The following is a 19,071-nucleotide window of genomic DNA, read 5'->3' on the forward strand; positions in this document are numbered from 1 at the left end:
GCGAGCCATATCATAGGCTAGGACCAACCTCCTCCTCTTATTCGTCTTCAATTGGACCTCGGGGGAACCATAGCCACCCCTTTTCTTCCTCCTAGCAGTAAAAGCGTCACCATAAGCACAAGACAAGCCTCACCCTTCCAAACAGTAGGCTTCTTGCTCACACGATCATCAATGAGGGCCTCCTTTCCCTTCCCCCTGACTAATGGTCTCGGCCCCTCATCACTCTCAGCAACTTCACCTGTAACAAACAAAATGCTACATATTCAAGATTGGAGAAAACTCGATGAAGGAAAACACGATCAAGAGTAAAGCCACAATTAACCTCTAATAAGACTGACCTCGACCAACACGCGATGATCAGTCAAGCAAGTGTAAGGTACCACATTCGTCGCGCATATGGCCTTCATATGCTCCTCCTCGAACTCAGTGAGCACATCAGCCTTATTCACCTAATTTATCGGGACCCCCTCCATCCAATGCAGGGCAAAACCAAAAGATGCCTCCACCCAAAAGAACTTGTTCCTCCAACTGTCAGTCACCCTATTAGGAAGCTGAACTATCTTCACCTCCTTCCTAATGTGAGAAAAATAATACCATGATAGAGGCTCACTTTGTGCTTTTAGAATGTAGCAATGGGGAAAAATCTCAATCGAAGGCACAATGTCACACCACCGACTGGCCACGACAAACCTAGCAGTACACTTCCACACATTTGGAGAAAGTTGAACGGGAGCAATCCCATAACGGCAAAGAATGTTAACAAATAAAGAATGAAGAGGAAGGCGCACTCCAGACATGAACATGTCCTTATAAAAGATACAAGCCCCGGGCCTCCTCGACATCGCAGTTTCGTTCTTCTTTGGCAAAGATAACTTAAATGAGGCCGAAATCTAATACTTTGATCTAATCCTCCCTAAATCCTCCTCCCTCAACACAAAATAAAAGTCCCTGGGGCCCTTATTATGAGAACGAACCAAGGAGTCAGCCACCTCTAACCTCCTACCTCCTGGGCTTCGATGCACCGTCCCATATATAGGAGAAGGCGTACGGTCAGGGGAACCATCAGACCCACCACGACTAGAGGACGAGCTATTATCCTCATCTACAGATACATCATCCGTCCTATCGGATCTTGAAGCCTTCATCTTCGCTTCCCCTTAATGGACGACAGGAAACCAACAAGAAGACTAATCGGGCGTCTCGTAGAAATGAAACAAGCTTAAAAAACAATCAACTACTGGAGGAACACTTCAGAAAGTAACTTGCAATAAAAGAAATACTCATGGAGGAAGAAACATACATATATACGTTCCTCCAAAAGAAACAACCCTAAATGCAATGACGACAAACCACAACATCGCACAGTCAAGATCATGACTCCTCTCAAATCAAAAGAGAACACTAACATTTATTAAGGATAAGACCCAACCGTCTACACCACTGCTACTACCAATAAAGTTAAAAAACTTTCCAACCATCTGACAACAGACAAAAGAGAAAATCCTCCACGGAATAAAATATAGATAACCCAACCATTGGATGGGAATATACTACTCCATAGACCCCCTGAAGTGACTCGACGGAGTGGGGAACTTATATAATATACATGTCGTGTGCCACGTCACACCTCTACCTCAAGCCCCTACAACTTTTTCAAAAGCTTTCAAAAACTTTATCTTACCCCATCGACTCTTCATAAAGACTCGAAGAAGTGCGAGACATATGATACAGCTCATATCCAATCTCTAATGCCACTCAGACACGTGTAACAAGGCTAAATCGGGAAACCGGCTCAAGGGAAGAAACATCCACGATCCAACCGGGTTCTCAATAACGATCTCACACCAAAGGCATGTGCAAACAAACTTTACACGTGGATTACCAAATGTACAAGTATTGACAGATACCAAAGGTACAAGTACGGTCCTCCGATCGGATCATCAACCTACCTTAGAGACTACGTAACCCTAACAGGTTAAAGGGGCATTTCGAACAGAACCAGATATATATAACGAACAACAAAAGGAACGAGGTAAGACTCTAGAAACTGAACAATGGGTTTTGAGCCATCAAAGAGACTCTGAAAAACAAGATTTCCATCTTTGGCCTCGTTAACTTTTGTTTAACCCCGAGATCTGACTTAGGCATCGAAGAGACCTCCCCTGGGGCACACTCCAGGATGCTAACTCTTCTTGTCTTCTGGGTCTATTATTTTGCAGGACTGCATTAGACCGGACCAAACCAAGGACGGAAGATCCTGGTATCAACAGGCATTTGTATCACTTCTGGCGCTGCTTCTAATACCAACTATGAACAACCCACCATCCAAAAGGGGAAAACAAAGTCCCAAGCTAAAGTTCCAACTCCCCTAGCCCCAAGACCCCTACTTCAACCTGGAGTCTGAAAGCAATAATTTCCATCTTAATGGTTGATACTGTCTTGTCTCCTACAATATATGGAGAGGAACATTATCTCAATCTTCAACATGGACAAGTAGGACTCCTTAATAGAGCAGATGCCCACTGTGTGTGTGTGAGAGAGAGAGAGAGAGAGAGAGAGGCCCCCCTTCTATTTCGTGCGTGGTCATGATTCGTGAGTTTCGTTTTGGAATTGAAAAATAAAAAAAATAATGTTCTGTAATTCATGCTGAGAGCAATTTGGGATCAATCTGATTCCTGGGAGTATGAAATCAAATGCCAATCGATGTCACCAAACAGAATTTTACCCCCAATTTGTTCGTATGAAACAAAAATCAAAGTATTATCAACCAAGGCGCATCTTCGTATACGAATTTATTACCAAATGCAAGAACGTGTTGGTGTTCCTGTGCTTGCCAAGCAAATATCAGTAAAATATCCACATCTGATCTACCACCTGGCATGGATGTGGTGCCTCGTAATCTCTTTCAGGTTTTCTGCCACGTGGCAAATAACGTCTCTTATCTTGTGAATAACAACATGTCAACATCCATCCATCCATACATCTCTTGCTTTTTGTTGTTTTTTTGGTAAACTGATCCATCTCTTGCTTTAGTGCAATGCGGGAAGTAACATTGCGATTGAGTGGGCCCACAACAAAGGGGTAGACAAAATAAAGGGATTCAGTATTTACTCTAACACATTTTCTTTCTCTCACTACAGAATACATATTAGAAATTCCCCCGCCCGACTGTTTCTCGTTTTCGTGTTCTTCCTTTCACTCTCAAATTACCTGCCAGCCTCCTTCCTCTTCAACTCAAGATTTTCAGTTTCTCCATTGTGCTTTACCGCTCTTTCCCTCTCCGACCTCGCATTCAGGTGTGTTTGATCATCTTATTCTCATATTTTACTTTCAAGAATTCAACGATTCCGTTAATAAGCATGATAAACTCCTCATTTGGTGTTTCTCCTGTGATTTGCTCCATCTGAAACTGCTGGGTAGATTGTTTTCTGAGATATGATTCTTGTTTTTCCATTCTGAAACACTTAAAAACGATTCTATTTCTTGATTTTTGTTTTGTTCTTGCAGGTCTGTTGACAGTTTGACACAGTGGTACATTAATCAGATGAAGTGGGTAAACGATTTGCGTCGCTTTGCAAAGTATAATAGAATCACAGAAAAGATTTTCGAATTGGGTTCATCTGGGCATAATGTTGGAGATTTGAATTTCTTGCGACCTGGCATTTTAAGTCTTCAAGAAAGGTCGATCTGGGGGAAAAATAGTTTTGAGGGATTTGCGCTACCTTTTTCTTCTAAAGAGAGCCATCTCAATTCAAAACCTAGTGCTTTTGCAATATTCCGTCAGTTTGGGCGGACTGTAAGAAGTGATTCTTCCTCCCTAAGTAGAGACGTTCTAGCACAACTTTGGTTTGAAGACAAGAAGATGAAGAGACACAGACGCAAAAGAAAGATGATTCAACGTGACCGTACTAGAGATGCCATATATGATAATCTGTCGTCTTTTCAAATGCCTGGAAGGTGGTTTTCAGGTGCACCTATTCCAGAAGAGAGATATAGTGAACCGGGGCAACGAGTTCTTAAGCAGCCACCTCTCAGCCAATCTACTACAGGTTATTTGGAACCAGCATCCCCAGAAGAGGTGGCTAAATTTTTATTATCTGTTTTTTTTTTTAATATTGTTTCTCTTATTGTTTTTATTTATTTATTTTTTTATTTCCAATTATCTTGAGTAATCTTTAATATGCACAAGCTTTTAAAAGTCTTATTATCAGATTTTGAAAACCAAATTAACTTTTAACTTGGTGAGCTTGCTACAATAATTTGAAATATTATTTGTCAATATAACGACATGGAGTTTTTGCCCTTTGCAAATGTTTAACTGCAAATGTTGTAGCCTGTGGTTGGTCTTGTTTCGAAGAAATGGATTTGGAAGATTTTCTATTTTGATAGATCAGATAATGATGATATGGATGAGAAACAAAAGGTTTTGTAAATGCCTTGTGTTGCTTTTTAATTTTGAACATGCTCCCGCTACTGCAGGGTCTGGGAGGGGCAAATGTATGCAGCCTTTGGACATGATTAGATCTGCAGTAAAATGAAAACTAGAATTAAAATGCTAAAATTAATGCATGAGAGAATTACATAGCATCTGCTAAAATATTTGCTCTTTATTATAATTTAAGGTCTTTCCGGACGGAAGTTCATGTGAATAGTAGAATTGACCTCCAAGAAGATTTGAGAAGCAATGGTGCAGGATGATATCATTCCCACTTTTCATCTCATTTATTGTCTTAGTGCTCCACTGATAGACTTGGTTAGAAAGATGATTTGCTACTATTTGGAGACATAACACATTGCCAACTGATGGGTCAGCCCTCTTAAGGAAATTCTTATGCAACTAAATAGATATTACTAACTCCCTTTATCTATTTTGATGTCTTATATTCTCATAAAAGGTATCCTGGTGGGATATTGTTTTTCATTCTTGATAGAGCTGTAAAAGACGAAGTATGTAATGCTTTTCAAACTGGATGGTAAAGGTGTGATGCTTTGAGAGACAAGTTTTTGTTTATTTACCAAACTATCGACAAGATTGTTGGGACAAATAAATGTTGATTCCCCCCCCCCCCCCTCCAATAAGTTCTATTGTACCTATTTACATGTCTAGGTGATTAAAGTTGTACTTACTATAATCATGTTGTTGAACTTGTGAAGCCTACAGTGGAACATAGGGAGAAAGAGTAATGAAGCAGTAAGTTAATCTACACACGAGACAACCATTTTTGCATCATTAGAGGGTTTCCTTGATGTTCTTCATTTTCACAATATCCATGCTGTTGCAAACGTGCTGCTATGAACCAATGACCTCTTAGGTTTGATTTGAGTGAGAAGCTAAGAGCCTGTTCTTCTAGTGTTTGAATTAAAATGGGGGGGGGGTGTTTGATTTGAGAAGGGAGCAAAGTCTTTGAATATAATATATATGAAGCTTTTATATATTGTGCATTGGTATTATATCATGTATAACATTTATAGTGTGTATGATTTTAATATGTTGCTATGCAACATATTAGATATGATGTCGGAGACATCATCACTTCAACCAGGTGGCTTTGACCATTTAGCTGGGTCCACTTGACCCAACTCCTTCATTGGGTTGGCACCTAGGTTTTTAAAATATTGGTTGCAGGCATGTACCTGGAATGAAAACTTGTCTAGACCAAAAATATGCAAAGGAGGTATCTTTACTGTCACATGTTGAGGTGGGTTATCTATCCCTAAGAAAAAAAGAGGGCTTACCACCTTATCCAAACATATATATGATACCAGCTTGCTTGGTTGGTTATTACTCAAGAGTTTTGATAACATAAAAGTAGGCTCAAGACATGTCTTGATCTTATTCAGTACTAACAAGAAATAGAAAAAATGAAAGAGATTGTTTTGATCCACTAACCACTGACAGCTTAGCTGCTTTCCTATTTACTATAAGAAGAATTTTTTCCTTATTTTTTAGTTTGTTTATACTATTGTATTAATATGAAAGAAAGTATTTTCCACATGTTTCATATTAATACTTGGAATAACTTAATTCTTTTTATTTTTTAAATTTCAGGAGAAGGTTGCACCTCTTCTTGCCAGGTCCAATTTGCTCATAACTAGAGATATAGAGTGGGCAAATCTTATGCTTGGTTTCGAGCAGGTGATTTCTTTTTAACCATTTTCTTTCTATCCATATGTATGTTCCTTTTAAATTTCCTCATGACAATGTAAGACAGGGTGATGTTAATTTGTGGAATACTTGAGTATGAGATGTACTTTCCTAGAATCTTGCATTGTTTCTGATCTTACAATATTTATATTTACAAGTTTTTTGTCAAGCTGCCAACTGAAATGGTCAAGGTAGAGTTTGGAGGCCTTTTGGGATGAAATCACAGCTTGCAATTTAATGTAATGAAAGCTCTACAGTTTAGGTTTTCTCAGGGAATTGTACATTTGTACTCCTGGAAGAGGAAGAGATTTCCTCTCCTGCTGGCTTTCTTTCATAAAGCCATACATCTATTGTGGAGGAGGCATGGTACATAGAACCTGGCTGGATGGGGGGGAGGGGGTGAGATGGTGGCACACATTTCTAATGAGTTCTGAAAAGGTTTGCTCATGCTGGAGGGAGCATCTTCTCTCAGTGAATAATTTCTGGTTGATGGAATGATTGAGATTTTATTTTTCACTGTAATGGGGCCTATTTTTCGGCTCTGTTCGTGTACATGAATGTGTATTGTGGCTTTTATTTTGTGGTTCTTGATCACATTGTTGTTGTTTCAGCATCATTGGTGTGGCTACTGAGTTTTATATGAACATGGACTTGAGATGCATTGAACGTTACCTGGCTACTGTGGTTACAAATTCATTTTTCCTTGCATACAAATTGTTTCTGTACCTTCAATCTGACTATCTACTGCCCCTCCACCTGCTCACAAAAAATTGAGAAAGACCGGTTGCAGAGTTCAGTAGCTGAGAGAAGAATGCATAAATCATGGCTTTCGCTCCTAATATATAACTTCCAAGTCCTCTCCATTTATATAGTACAGAGCAATTTCTATAATTTTTAGGTTGTCTATATGCATGTACAATTGTTGTCCGTAATCACTGTTCTCTTCAAATTTAATGTTTATTCAACAATTCTATGGTTAATTTTAATTGACAATTGGTAAACTTGCAATTGCAGGAGAATAGGTATGCAATAGTAGATGCTTGCTACCCTCAGTCGGTCTGTATCTTCTTTTTTGTAATCTTTTAAGTTTTTTTCATTTATAAATAAAAAGCATAACAAAATATTTACACTTTCTTAATTTTAACTCTTACTGAATTTCTGTTGCTTAATCTCATTATCCTTTCCAGCCAGTGGGTTTGATCCGTGAGCAAAGTAATCTTATTGCTAGACAGGTATGGTATTTGATCTTGTTGGTTTCCTTTTTGAGACTTTTGCCTCATTCATATGCCTTTTTTTTTTGTTTCTTCTTTTCCCCTTACAATCATGTCCGAATCAAACCTGCCAGTTGCTCAAGTATCATGAAGAGAGGGGTCTGCTTTGGCTACCCAATGACATTAATGTATGAAACAAAAAATTACCTCGGGGTCCGACCATCTGATTCTCAATCTGTATTTGCAATCCTCTGTGATCCTACACTTTTGCTACCCAATTCCATTTAATGGATAGAACATTAAAATTACCCTAGGGCCCAAACACCTGATTCACGATCAAGTATGTGCAAGCCTCTTTTATCCTAGATTTCAAGTCTTTAATTTTTTATTACATATTATCCCTGCTCTTGGGCTAATGCCGAAACAAGGATACTCTTTAAAATTTTAATCTGGTATGGATTTGATAGGAAAAACCAAGCCAGAACTTGGATTATAATCATAGTATACCAGCAGGTGAGTAAGCTAGAATGACAAGTGAATGAATGCCAGTTGGATTTGTTTGTTGCATGCAATGATCTAACTGACTATTTATGGTAACTGGCTTGTGGAGCTTCCTTGAGAGAGTGATTAAGCACGGCCATGGTTTCAATTTAAACCCCATAGTCCTTTTTTTCATTTTAAGTAGATAAATTTTTTATTCAGGGCAGGTGAAGTTTTAATTCTAGTCAGATGTACGTATTTATCTAGGGAAGGGTTCAGCCGTTCAATTATAATAGTTTTTATATTTAGATATTCAGATTCCTTAATTAAAGATTTGCTTAGGGCAAAGTTGTCAAGGCATCGCCTAGGCAGAGCCTTGGCGCCTTGTTGGTGTCGCCTTGATTTTCCCCCCTCCAATAGGCAATGCCTGGGATTGCCTAGATGCCGTGACAACTATGGTTTAGGGTTCAGTTTAAGTTGAAAATATTGTATAATAGAAAATGTAAGCAAACGATCTTCTCTTTTGTGGCGCCTAGACCCTTCTCTAAAAAGGGCATACCCAGTGCACAAGGCTCCACCACTGCGGGATCTGGGGAGGGTCATAATGTACGCAGCCTTACCCTCGCTTCACGGAGAGGCTGTTTACCGACTTGAACCCGCAACCACTTGGTCGTAATGGAACTACCTTACCGTTGCACCTGGATCCTTCATATATCCCAAATATCCATGTCAGACACGGCAAAAATTGGGTTTTGGACTTGGACATAGTGATAAAATTTTTTTTTGGTAACTTCTTTGTTATGGATAGGGTACATGACCACTGATTTGGCACTGCATTACCGACATAAATAATAGCCTATCACATCTGAGATAACAATCACATAATAGACGACCACATAATATCCTGCCATAGACACAAGTCGTTGCCCTTTTGACCTTCTGCATTGTAGATTTCTGGCCCATTACTACCTTAACTGTTCTTACTGTCATGTTGCAAGTTCACAACTGCATACTATTGTTTCCAAATTGGCGGGTGGGGGGGGGGGGGAGTAGGTAGGAAGAACTCTGAAACCCTCCCAGATAGGTTCCCAAGACAAACTCCACTCAGATAGCAAACCCCAAAATTGACTGAACTCTCAAACCTCTCAGATTAATACCAAATTCTAGGAAACAATAATTAATAACAAGGATAAGTAGAACCACTCAAAAGATGGGAATGATCTGATGAGCGGTTTGGGAGTAGAAAACAGTGATCTCACAGGCGGAGATCCCTGAAACAGTGAAACTGAAATTAAATCCAATCCAACGATCGGATTGGCCTGAAACTTGGATCAGACCTCACTCTCAGCAGTTTGATTCAAAGCCCTAAAGTATTGTAGAAATCAGATGGTTGAATTATAACTAATTTGAAAATCCCAAATCTGAAATAGTGAAAACTGAAAAAAGAGAGATTTTTAAGTATCTCACAAACCAGAAATCGGGAGTGGCCCCAAACTATGGTCGAGTAGGGCTCTAGGGTGAGCTATTCTGTTCTAAAGTTGCAGGTGAAAATGGGCAGGGGATAGGGTTTTATGAATGAAAAATGTTATCTGAAAGGGGCTATAAAACAGGGGATGCGATTGAACCAATAGAACTGATAGTAAACTCAAAAATATAATCACCTGATAATAGAAGATTAACAGTAGATGACATTCCAATAACCCTCTACATTTAGCAATCCAAATAGCCACAGCAGTAGGATATCGATCACAGCACAGACACCAACTCCACTGTAGCGGTAGACAGAGCATGAGAAAGAAAACTTGAAGTGGTTTACCTATCTCAGGTCTGGGAATCCCTCCCAATTGATCGTTCTCAGATACTTAGGGCTCAAAGCTCTCAGATTTTCAATTAAATTTCAAATCGTGAATGGCTTTAGCAGCCTTACAATGTTTATATAAACTCCTATTCTAATTTCTAACTGGGAAAACTGAAAACAAACTCCTATGATTAGGAGTACTAAAAAGTTATTACAACTTTGCTGAAAAAAAAAAAAAAAAAACAACTAACTAATTATTCCTACTTGAACTAGGAATGAAAATAAGCTACTACTAAGCCTAATCCCGTATGCCTAACTTGTACCCACATTTTAGGCCCATTAACGTGGCCCATTACAAAGAAAACACATGCATAACCCAACCCAAGGCTTATTTCCACTAAAATAAGCCCTGTAGGTGACTTATCTGCATCAATTTCTGCATACAAATGTTTTTATTTTTAGAGTTAATGATGATTGGATCTATATTATCGACTTGTCTTCTTATCTACTAAATGAGTATAATTATGTATGATATCATTTATCTATGTACCATAGGTTTTCACAATTAATTCAATCTTTAAGAAGTGAAGTCAAAGGCAAGTTACCCTGGAATAGCAGCCAGGTAGGGTGAATTAAGAGAGAGAGAGAGAGGAAATTAGAATTTGAAGTGAAAATTGGGGGTTAGGGTTTGGAGGTAATGGTGGTGTATGATTTAGATGGGCTAAGGTTGTGAAATTGGATGAGAATTTTATGGGCCAGAGTAAGTTGTATTAAGCATGGACAGATAATCAAAAGTCTGGAGAAAACCTTCCCCAGGACTCGGTTTCCATGATTGTTGCAGGTGGGTTGGTTAGGGTTTGCTTTGGCTAGGTGATGGGTGGACTAAAGTAGAGTTTTGATTAAAAAAATGATGTTGATAGGCTATTTGTGTGGGTACTATGGGGTTTTGTTTTTCTTTTTGTCTTGATACTTTCTGAAACAAGTAGGTATTATAGGTTGAGAGACATAAAAATAGAATGTGTAAGGAAGGATGAAGAAGAAGAGAGAAGATAGATAGCTAAGGATTCCATCATCAAAGAGAGCTTGTGAATCCAGACAGTAATAACACTATAAAGATGTGAAAAAAATCACTTCCTTATTATGATTCGGTAACAGTCCTATGTATAGAAATTACGTGTGAAAACTACTAGTCAAAAGTTTTACTTAAAAGCTCACAATTTAGATGCCAAGATTTATGAAGTAAGAAGGTTTGTAGCTTCGCCATGAATGAAGCATATGATGAACTGATGAGGACTTGGATGCTTTGGAGAAAAATTGCCAAAAGGGTTAGAAGCATGATAAAAAGGTTTTCTGACCTCAATGACTTGGTAGCCATGTTTTGTTACGGTACAAAAATAAATGAATGTGCATTTCTTTGTAAGGAGTGCATCAACTAAATCAACACTGAGTAATATTACTATGACAGTTCAGTTAATCATTAAATACTTATGTAAGATCTGATGTTGTCTCACATTTTAAGAACATGCTTGGTTCATCGGGGTTGCTTTTTCTTGGTTGCAATGATTAAAGGAAGATGTTTCACAGAGAATTAAAATAGGATGGATGAAGTGGAGAGGTGCATCTTGAGTATTGTGTGATCGGCGAATTCCTTTAAAACTCGTAGGAAAATTTTATAGGACAGTCACGACTGGCTATGATGTTTGGGGCGGAATGTTGGGCAGTTAAGAACCATCATATAGATAAACTCAGTGTAGCGGAGATGAGGATGTTAAGCTGGAGGAGTGGCAAAACTAGGAAGGATAACATAAGAAATGATCATATTAGAGCTGATTTGGGAGTAGCTTCGATACATGATAAACTACAAGAAAGTCGTTTGAGGGGACATGGCCATGTTCAACGGAGGCCTTTGGATGCTCCAGTGCGGAGGAGTGGTTTGATTCAGATTGAAGGAACTAAAAGAGCTAGGGGCAGACCTAAAAGGACCATAGGTGAAGTGGTCAGGAAAGACATGCAATCCTTAGGCCTTGTATCAAGTATGACCTCGAATAGAGCTGATTGGATGGCAAGTATCCATGTGGCCGACCCCATTTAGTTGAGATAAGGCTGAGCTGTTGTAATGATTAGCATTGTACCATCCAGCAATCGTTGTGTTAACTCAAACTACATTCACAAACAACATTGAAGTTGAGAACCAGAATACAGGAGAATGATTTTGGCTTGTCTAGAATGACAAAGGCCACATTTATTTATAGTGGGGAGAAGGAATTACAATTAAGGTATGTTAGGCGAGGATGAGTTGTAGTCCATATCCTAACATACATACAACGAACCTAGACACAATGAATCTAGACATTTAACACTCCCCCTCAAGTTGGTGCATATATATCTCTCATGCCCAACTTGCGTATAATAGGATGAAACATCTTACAATTCAAACCCTTTGTGAACACATCAGCCAACTAATTCTCGGAGGTGACACAAGGAATCCAAATTGAGCCTTGCTTGAGCTTCTCTTTGATGAATTGTCTGTCAATCTTAATGTGCTTGGTCCTGTCATGTTGGACCGGCTTATGAGCTATATTGATTGCTGCCTTGTTATCACAGTAGAGTCTCATAAGCTCTTCAACAGTCACCCCTAGATCACAAAGGAACACGTTGAGCCATATAAGCTCATAGACACCTTTTGCCATTGCTCGGTACTCTGCTTCTGCACTGGATCTAGATTCCATTGGTTGCTTTGCTGCTCCAGGTGACTAGATTTCCTCCAAGAAATGTGCAGTGTCCTGTAGTAGAATGCCGATCATCAATGGAACTAGCCCAATTAGCATCAATAAAGGCTTTCAGTTTTAGATTACCATTGTTAGAAAATAGGGAAATTTTCACGTACCTCCCCTGAGGTATCACGTAATTACAAAAACACCTGTCAGTTTTGGAAAATTACGCATGCCCCCTATTTTTGTAAAAAGTTAACAAATGCGCCCATCCCGTTAACTTGGGACTAACAACGTCAAAATTAAAAGGAAAATTGACCAATTGCCCTCATCTTCCGCAAATCGTTTAGGGTTTGAAAAAAGGGAAAATGAAAACACATCTCCTCTGCGATATCTGTAACTCATCTTCCTCGCTATCTAGCTCTCCAAAATACTGGTTTTGAGATAATGGAATCGGTGTCTATGTTGACCAGTTGCTGCCGGTGTTGCTTGGGCTTCACCTTCACCCTGATCCTCACCACATTCTTCTTGCGGCTCAGCCTTCTTCCTTTCAAACCAGTCATTTTCCTTGAAGACTGCCGAGTCAATATCATTGGCAACACCACTGTATACATCAAATTCTATCCAAAGAACCCCAGCATAGACAAGGAAATTCACTAAGATGTCTTCAATGTCACTTTATTTCATTATATGTATAACTACAGCAGCACCGGCAGTTACAGCAGCTCAAGCAGCTACAGCAGTTCCAGCAGTTACAGCAGTTCCGACAGTTACAACAGCTCTAGCAGCTCCGGTAGCTCCGGTGGCTCTGGCAACTACAGTATCATGGCCGTTGGGAATGCTTTGGCATCTGGGTTCCATCAAGGGTACCATAACAAGGAAGAGGACTACTATCCAAACGTGACGATTAACTGGGAAGAAAATAAAGAGTTGGAGGGAAAATTAAAGAACTCGATGACGGAGGAATTTATGTGGTTGTAGCGACAATGTTGAGGTATTATGATATAATGGGAAGGATGACAGCACAACAAGAGATGAATGTGGATGGTTACTTCCAAGTGGAGGGAGTCTATGAAGACGGAGTATACAAAATGGGAGTTCTGAGGCTTTTGAGTCTGAGTAGCAAGAAGTTAATGCACGGGGATAGGGAGAGGATCACGATTTGGGGAAGATGAGTTGCAGGTATCGCAGAGGAGATGTGTTCCCTTTCTTCCCTTTTTTCAAACCCTAAACAATTTGGGAAAGATGAGGGCAATTTGGTTAATTTCCCTTTTAATTTTAATGCTGTTAGTCCTAAGTTAACGAGATGGGTGCATTTGTTAACTTTTTACAAATGTAGAGGGGTATGTGTAATTTTCCTACACTGATGGGTGTTTTTGTAATTATGTGATACCTCAGGGGAGGTATGTGAAAATTTCCCTAAGGTGGCTTTTCTAGGGGTTGGTATCAAGTACCTTAGAATCCTATATACTGCCTCGAGATATGTAGTCTGTGGATTATGTAAGAACCAACTAACAATCAATCACTACAACATATGCAATATCTAGTTGAGTATGAGAGAGATATACCCGTCTTCCAACAAGTCTCTGATAGCTTTCTCTATCTGCTAGATCTCCAACCTTGATGTTGAAATGGTGATTGACCTCAATAGGAGATTCCGCTGGTTTACATCCGAGCATACCTGTCTCATTGAGAAGGTCCAAGACATACTTCTAGGAAATAAAGATACCCTCGCTAGATCAGGCAACTTCTATTCCTAAGAAATATCTGAGAGGTCCCAAATCCTTAATCTCAAACTTCTTGGTTAACTGGGCTTTTACTGTGGAGATTTTTGCATCATCATTGTCTGCCAACTCTATATCATCAACATACACAATGAGAGTAGTAACCTTATTCTCTTCACATTTGACAAACAAGGTGTGATCAGGCTGGCTTTGCTTGTAGCCAAGTTTTTGCGTAGCTTTTAGGAACTGACCAAACAAAGCCTGTGGGGCCTGTTTCAGACCATAGAGAGACTTCTGTAATCGGCACAACTTCCCGGTTGTAGATGATGATGCAAAACCTGGAGGAATATCCATGTACACTTCTTCTTCAGATTGCCATTTTAGAAGGCATTTTTTACATCTAACTGTTGGAGACTCCATCCAAGATTAGCAGCAAATGATAGCAGAGCATGAACTGAATTCATCTTGGTGACAGTGGCAAATGTATCTTAGTTAATGCCATAGGTTTGAGTAAAGCCCTTGGCAACCAACCTCACTTTACACCTCTCAATGGTTCTATCTGCCTTATGCTTCATAGTGAATACCCATTTACATCCTACTAGCTTTTTCCCTTTTGGACGGGGAACAAGCTCCCGAGTACCATTCTTCCTTACAGCCTGCATTTCCTCCACCATAGCATCCTTCCACTTAGGATCAGACATAGCATCTTTCCAACCTTGCGGAATAGAAACAAAAGATACAGAGGAAACAAAGGCTCCATAGGACGGGGACAAGGGCTCATAGGAAACAAAGTTAGAAATGGGATATTTAGTACATGCTCTAACCCCTTTCCTAATAGCAATAGAAACATCAGTGTCATTAGTATCAATGGGAGGATCCGTATTACACTAACTGAGATGGAGGAGGTGGATTAGGGAGTACCAATTGATATGGTAGGCAGTCGTAGGCTGCTTTGTCCAATCCTTTTGTCATGAGTATGTGAACAAGTTTGGTTTGGGTAGTTCCGAAATTGGAACATTCTCCCCCCCACTACTATCTTCTAGAGGCTTATCCCCCTCAATACGAACATTGTCAATAACAAAAGGACGTGAAGGAATCTCTGTCATAACATTTTCCCTCTCATGAGATGACTGGTAGTAGGGCTCAGATTCATTGAAGATAACATCCATGGTAACACAAAGACGACGGGAGGGAGGATGGTAGCACTTGTAACCCTTCTGGGATGAAGAGTAGCCAAGGGAGATACAACGAAAAAGCCTGGGGATCAAGTTTAGATCGGGAGGGGGTGGAGTTGTGATCATAATAGATACAACCAAACACCCTAGGAGAAAGATGGGAGGCAAGGGAGGGATCCAGAAGACGGCTAACTAGGGTTTGAAATTCCAGAACACCTAGACCAAACCCTGTTTATGAGATAGGCCGTAGTTAGGATAGCATCCCCCCAATAAAATTTCAGAACATTCATGGTAAATAGAAGAGAGCGTGTAACGTAAAAAAGATAGTGGTTTTTCGCTCAGGAATTTCATTTTGTTTTGAGGTGCGAACATAGAAAGTTTGATATGTGATAGCATGCTCATCAAGATACCAACAAAATTAGTATCAATGTATTCAGTAGCATTATCACTTCGTGGGCATCAAACTATGTTCAGATCATGGTGAGAAGGAATGGAAACAAGAAAAGGCCTCGGATTTATGTCGAAGAAGATAAATCCAGGTTAGGCGAGTGCAATTATCAATAAGAAATAAACCATTTGAAACCATCCCTAGTTACAATGCGAGAGGGTCCCCACCATAGTACTAAAACTCGTTTCGTCTCAGTCGAGATTTCGAGTATCTCGGTCGAGTCGAAACGAAATGCAACATTGAATTGAAAAATGCAATTTTTCGAATATTTCGGAAATTTCGGTCATCTCGTTTCGGAAATTTCAGAAATCTCGGTCATTTTTGGCATTTTACACCCACAAAAAAATACCATATTTCAACTTTCAGAAATTTCGGTCAGACCAAAACACCGAAACGAAACGAGATTTAGTACTATGGTCCCCACGCATTTGAGTAAATAACAGAATAATGACTTTCACTTTTATTCCAACTTGGGAAATAAGAAGTACGAATATGTTTAGCCAATTCATAAGTGTCACAAACTCACAAGTGTCATGGTGAAATTTGTCTGGACTATAGTCCTTTAGTAAAGAAGGAAACATTAAACCCAAAATGCAAAAATAGGGATGACCAAGACGCTGATGCCATTGGTGCACTTGCTGGAGAACAGTATCAGTCTGAAGAGTATGAGCAGAAAGCCGTGGAGGCATAACAGTAAAACCCAGATCTAGATAGTACAGCCCGTCCCGTACCCTACCATATCCAATCGTTGCCCCTGTTACCAGATCCTGAAAAAGACAGTGGGTGCAATATAATAAGACAGAACAATTTAGTTCAACTGTGAGAATAAATTGAAAGCAAATTCGCACAAAGATTAGGAGCATGTAAAACTAAGGACAATAATATAGTAGGAGAACATTTAACTGAATCTTTACTAGAAATGGATGATAAGGATCCATCAGCTACTCGAACTCCGTCCTTACTTGAACAAGGAAGGTATGAACAAAATAGGTTTGAGGAACTAGTCATATGATCTAATGCTCCAGAATCAAGGAGCCAGAAAGGAGTAGAACCGGAAGAGACATGAAAAATACCTGATTGGGAAAGATGAGAAGCAGAGGCAGGGTTGGGCGTAGGAGTGGTCCCAAGTTGAGACATCATGCGCTGAAGGGCTAGTAGCTGATCCTAAGAGAAAGGCACTGTAGATGCAGAGGCGCGCACATGAGGTGTAGATCCAAGCTAAGAGGTGTCTAGTCTCAGAGAGATGTGCCTGATAGCAAGTAGGACCTTGTTTCCCACCCCGTATGTAGGATGACCATGAAGTTTCCAACATGTCCCACGGTTGTGGCGGGGTTTGCCACAATAGTCACATTTGACCAGTTCTCTTGCAATGGTAGCATGTTTAGCACCAAAAGAGTCCATGATTGCAGGAGTAGAAACAAGAGCTAAGCGAGTGGGAACAATAGTAGGCATCATGACAGGCCGACGACGGTCTTCATGTTGAAGTAAGTTATATGCCTGAAGGAGTGTAGGGAATTTGTCATTGCCTAAAATTTGAACACAAATCTGACTATACTTAGGATTCAGTCTAGTAAGAAAATCATGGACCCATTCCATCTCATGCTCACGTTGAAAGGCAGTAGCATCAGTTATACAAGCCATGGGAATAGGGTGATAGAAATCCAACTGTTGCTCGAGTGCATTAAGAGCAGCATAGGAAACAGTAAGGGACAATATTTTTTTGTAGTCTCACGAAATGTCGACAGAGCTCATAGATTTGTACATAATTACTAGTTTGGGTATAAGTTTGTTATACGACATCCCATAACTCCTTTGCAGAATTTATAACAAAGCTAGAGTTGATTGTAGGTTCCTTGGGATTGAGGAGAAAGGACATAACCAATGCATCATTGGCCAACCAAGTATTTTTTGCAGTGCCTTCAGTTGGCATAGGGGTATCACCCGTCAGGTACTCCGAGAAATGAAAATGATTACCACGAATAGTTAGTAGACAAGCCCTTGACCAGGAATGGTAATTAGACCCATTTAACTTTGTTGGACCCGACTGGAGGGATGGGTTATGGCCATGAGTCCCAACACGACTCAAGTCACTACCCCTAAGTCCTCCCAAGGAGGTGCCAGTACCGCTACTCTCCGCCTTAGAGTTGGAATCACAAATAAGTAATAGGCTGCTGAAAACGGATGCAAGAAAGTAAAGAGGGCCGTGGCCTGTGGGTGTGTCTACCGTGTCATAGAGCACACAAAAAATACTCGTAATGAAGGCGCAAGGACGCTAGGGTGCAAGGGCACTGGGGCCAGGGGCCTAGCAGAGATTGCCTGGGCCTGGCAGAAGGCAGGCGAGGGCCAGCAAGGGCAGGAGGGGACCCTTGCTGTGAGCGGCAGGGCTTGGGGAGCCAAGTGGTAGGTTGGCAGGGGCTTAGGGGGCCAGGCAGCAGGGGCCTGGGGGCCAAGCAGCAAGCTGGTAGGGGCCTGGTGGCCAAGCGGCAAGCTGGTAGGGGCCTAGGGGCCAAGCGGCAAGCCGGCAGGGACCTGGGGTCAAGCAGCAGAGGTGACAGGGCTGCTGGGGGCTAGGCAGCGATGGCGGAGAGGCCGCTAGAGCCAGGTAATGAGGGTGGCAGGGCCGCTGTGGCCAGGCGGCAGGGGCCGATAGGGCTGGTGATGCCAGCGATGGGCAATGGTTGGCTATGAGGCTCGGCGGTAGCTGGTGGATTTTAGCAATAGGAGGCCAGCGGTAGGGTGCAAGCGGCAGCGGTGGTGGTGGTGCGACATTTGGCAGTCAGTGGAGCTAAATGGATGTTAGTGGGTCATGTATGGTCCGACATACGCTGGAGCATGTTCAGTCTACCATGCTTGACCTGAGAGGTCCAAGCCTCTAGAACTAGTGATGGTGACCCTACTGGTGGCAGAAAAATAAAAATATCTTTTAGGGTTTTTGGGCTTTGATACCAAGTTGAGAACCAGAATATGGGAGAATGATTTTGGCTTGTCTATGATGACAGAGACCACCTTTATTTATAGTAGGGAGAAGGAATTACAATTAATGTATTTTAGGTAAGGATGAGTCATAGTCCTTAACCTCAACATACATACAACGAACCTAGACACAATGAATCTAGACATCAACAATTGATGAATACATATGAGCAAACATACAGTGTTCTTAGAAGTAGTTCGTTAATTGATAAATGCATTGTGAATCTAATGTCACGCCACCTCTTTTCAAGCTGGGTGTTATTTTTTTTTTTTTTTGGGATGGGGGGTAGGGATTTCCCTAGTTGTAATGAGCAAATTATGTGACTATGCTTGGTTCAGTGTGTTACAAGGATGATTAGTAGATATGAGTAAACGACATTGATGACAGAATTTGTGCTTTCATTGT

The 19,071-nt window shown here is 40.6% G+C and overlaps 1 protein-coding gene across 1 annotated transcript in view; it reads left to right on the top strand.

Annotated features, from left to right (window-relative positions):
- Positions 1 to 2,424: 2,424 nt before the first annotated feature.
- LOC122644827 (phospholipid scramblase family protein C343.06c) overlaps positions 2,425 to 19,071 on the top strand; it is a 31,209-nt gene continuing 14,562 nt past the window's right edge. Inside the window, exons 1-6 of the mRNA XM_043838208.1 lie at positions 2,425 to 2,524; positions 3,218 to 3,296; positions 3,508 to 4,078; positions 6,050 to 6,136; positions 7,160 to 7,201; positions 7,333 to 7,377. Coding sequence (XP_043694143.1) covers positions 2,425 to 2,524; positions 3,218 to 3,296; positions 3,508 to 4,078; positions 6,050 to 6,136; positions 7,160 to 7,201; positions 7,333 to 7,377 — 924 coding nt within the window. The remainder of the gene's footprint in view (positions 2,525 to 3,217; positions 3,297 to 3,507; positions 4,079 to 6,049; positions 6,137 to 7,159; positions 7,202 to 7,332; positions 7,378 to 19,071) is intronic.

This window comes from Telopea speciosissima, chromosome 11, assembly GCF_018873765.1.
Source record: "Telopea speciosissima isolate NSW1024214 ecotype Mountain lineage chromosome 11, Tspe_v1, whole genome shotgun sequence".
Classification (NCBI taxonomy): Eukaryota; Viridiplantae; Streptophyta; class Magnoliopsida; order Proteales; family Proteaceae; genus Telopea; species Telopea speciosissima.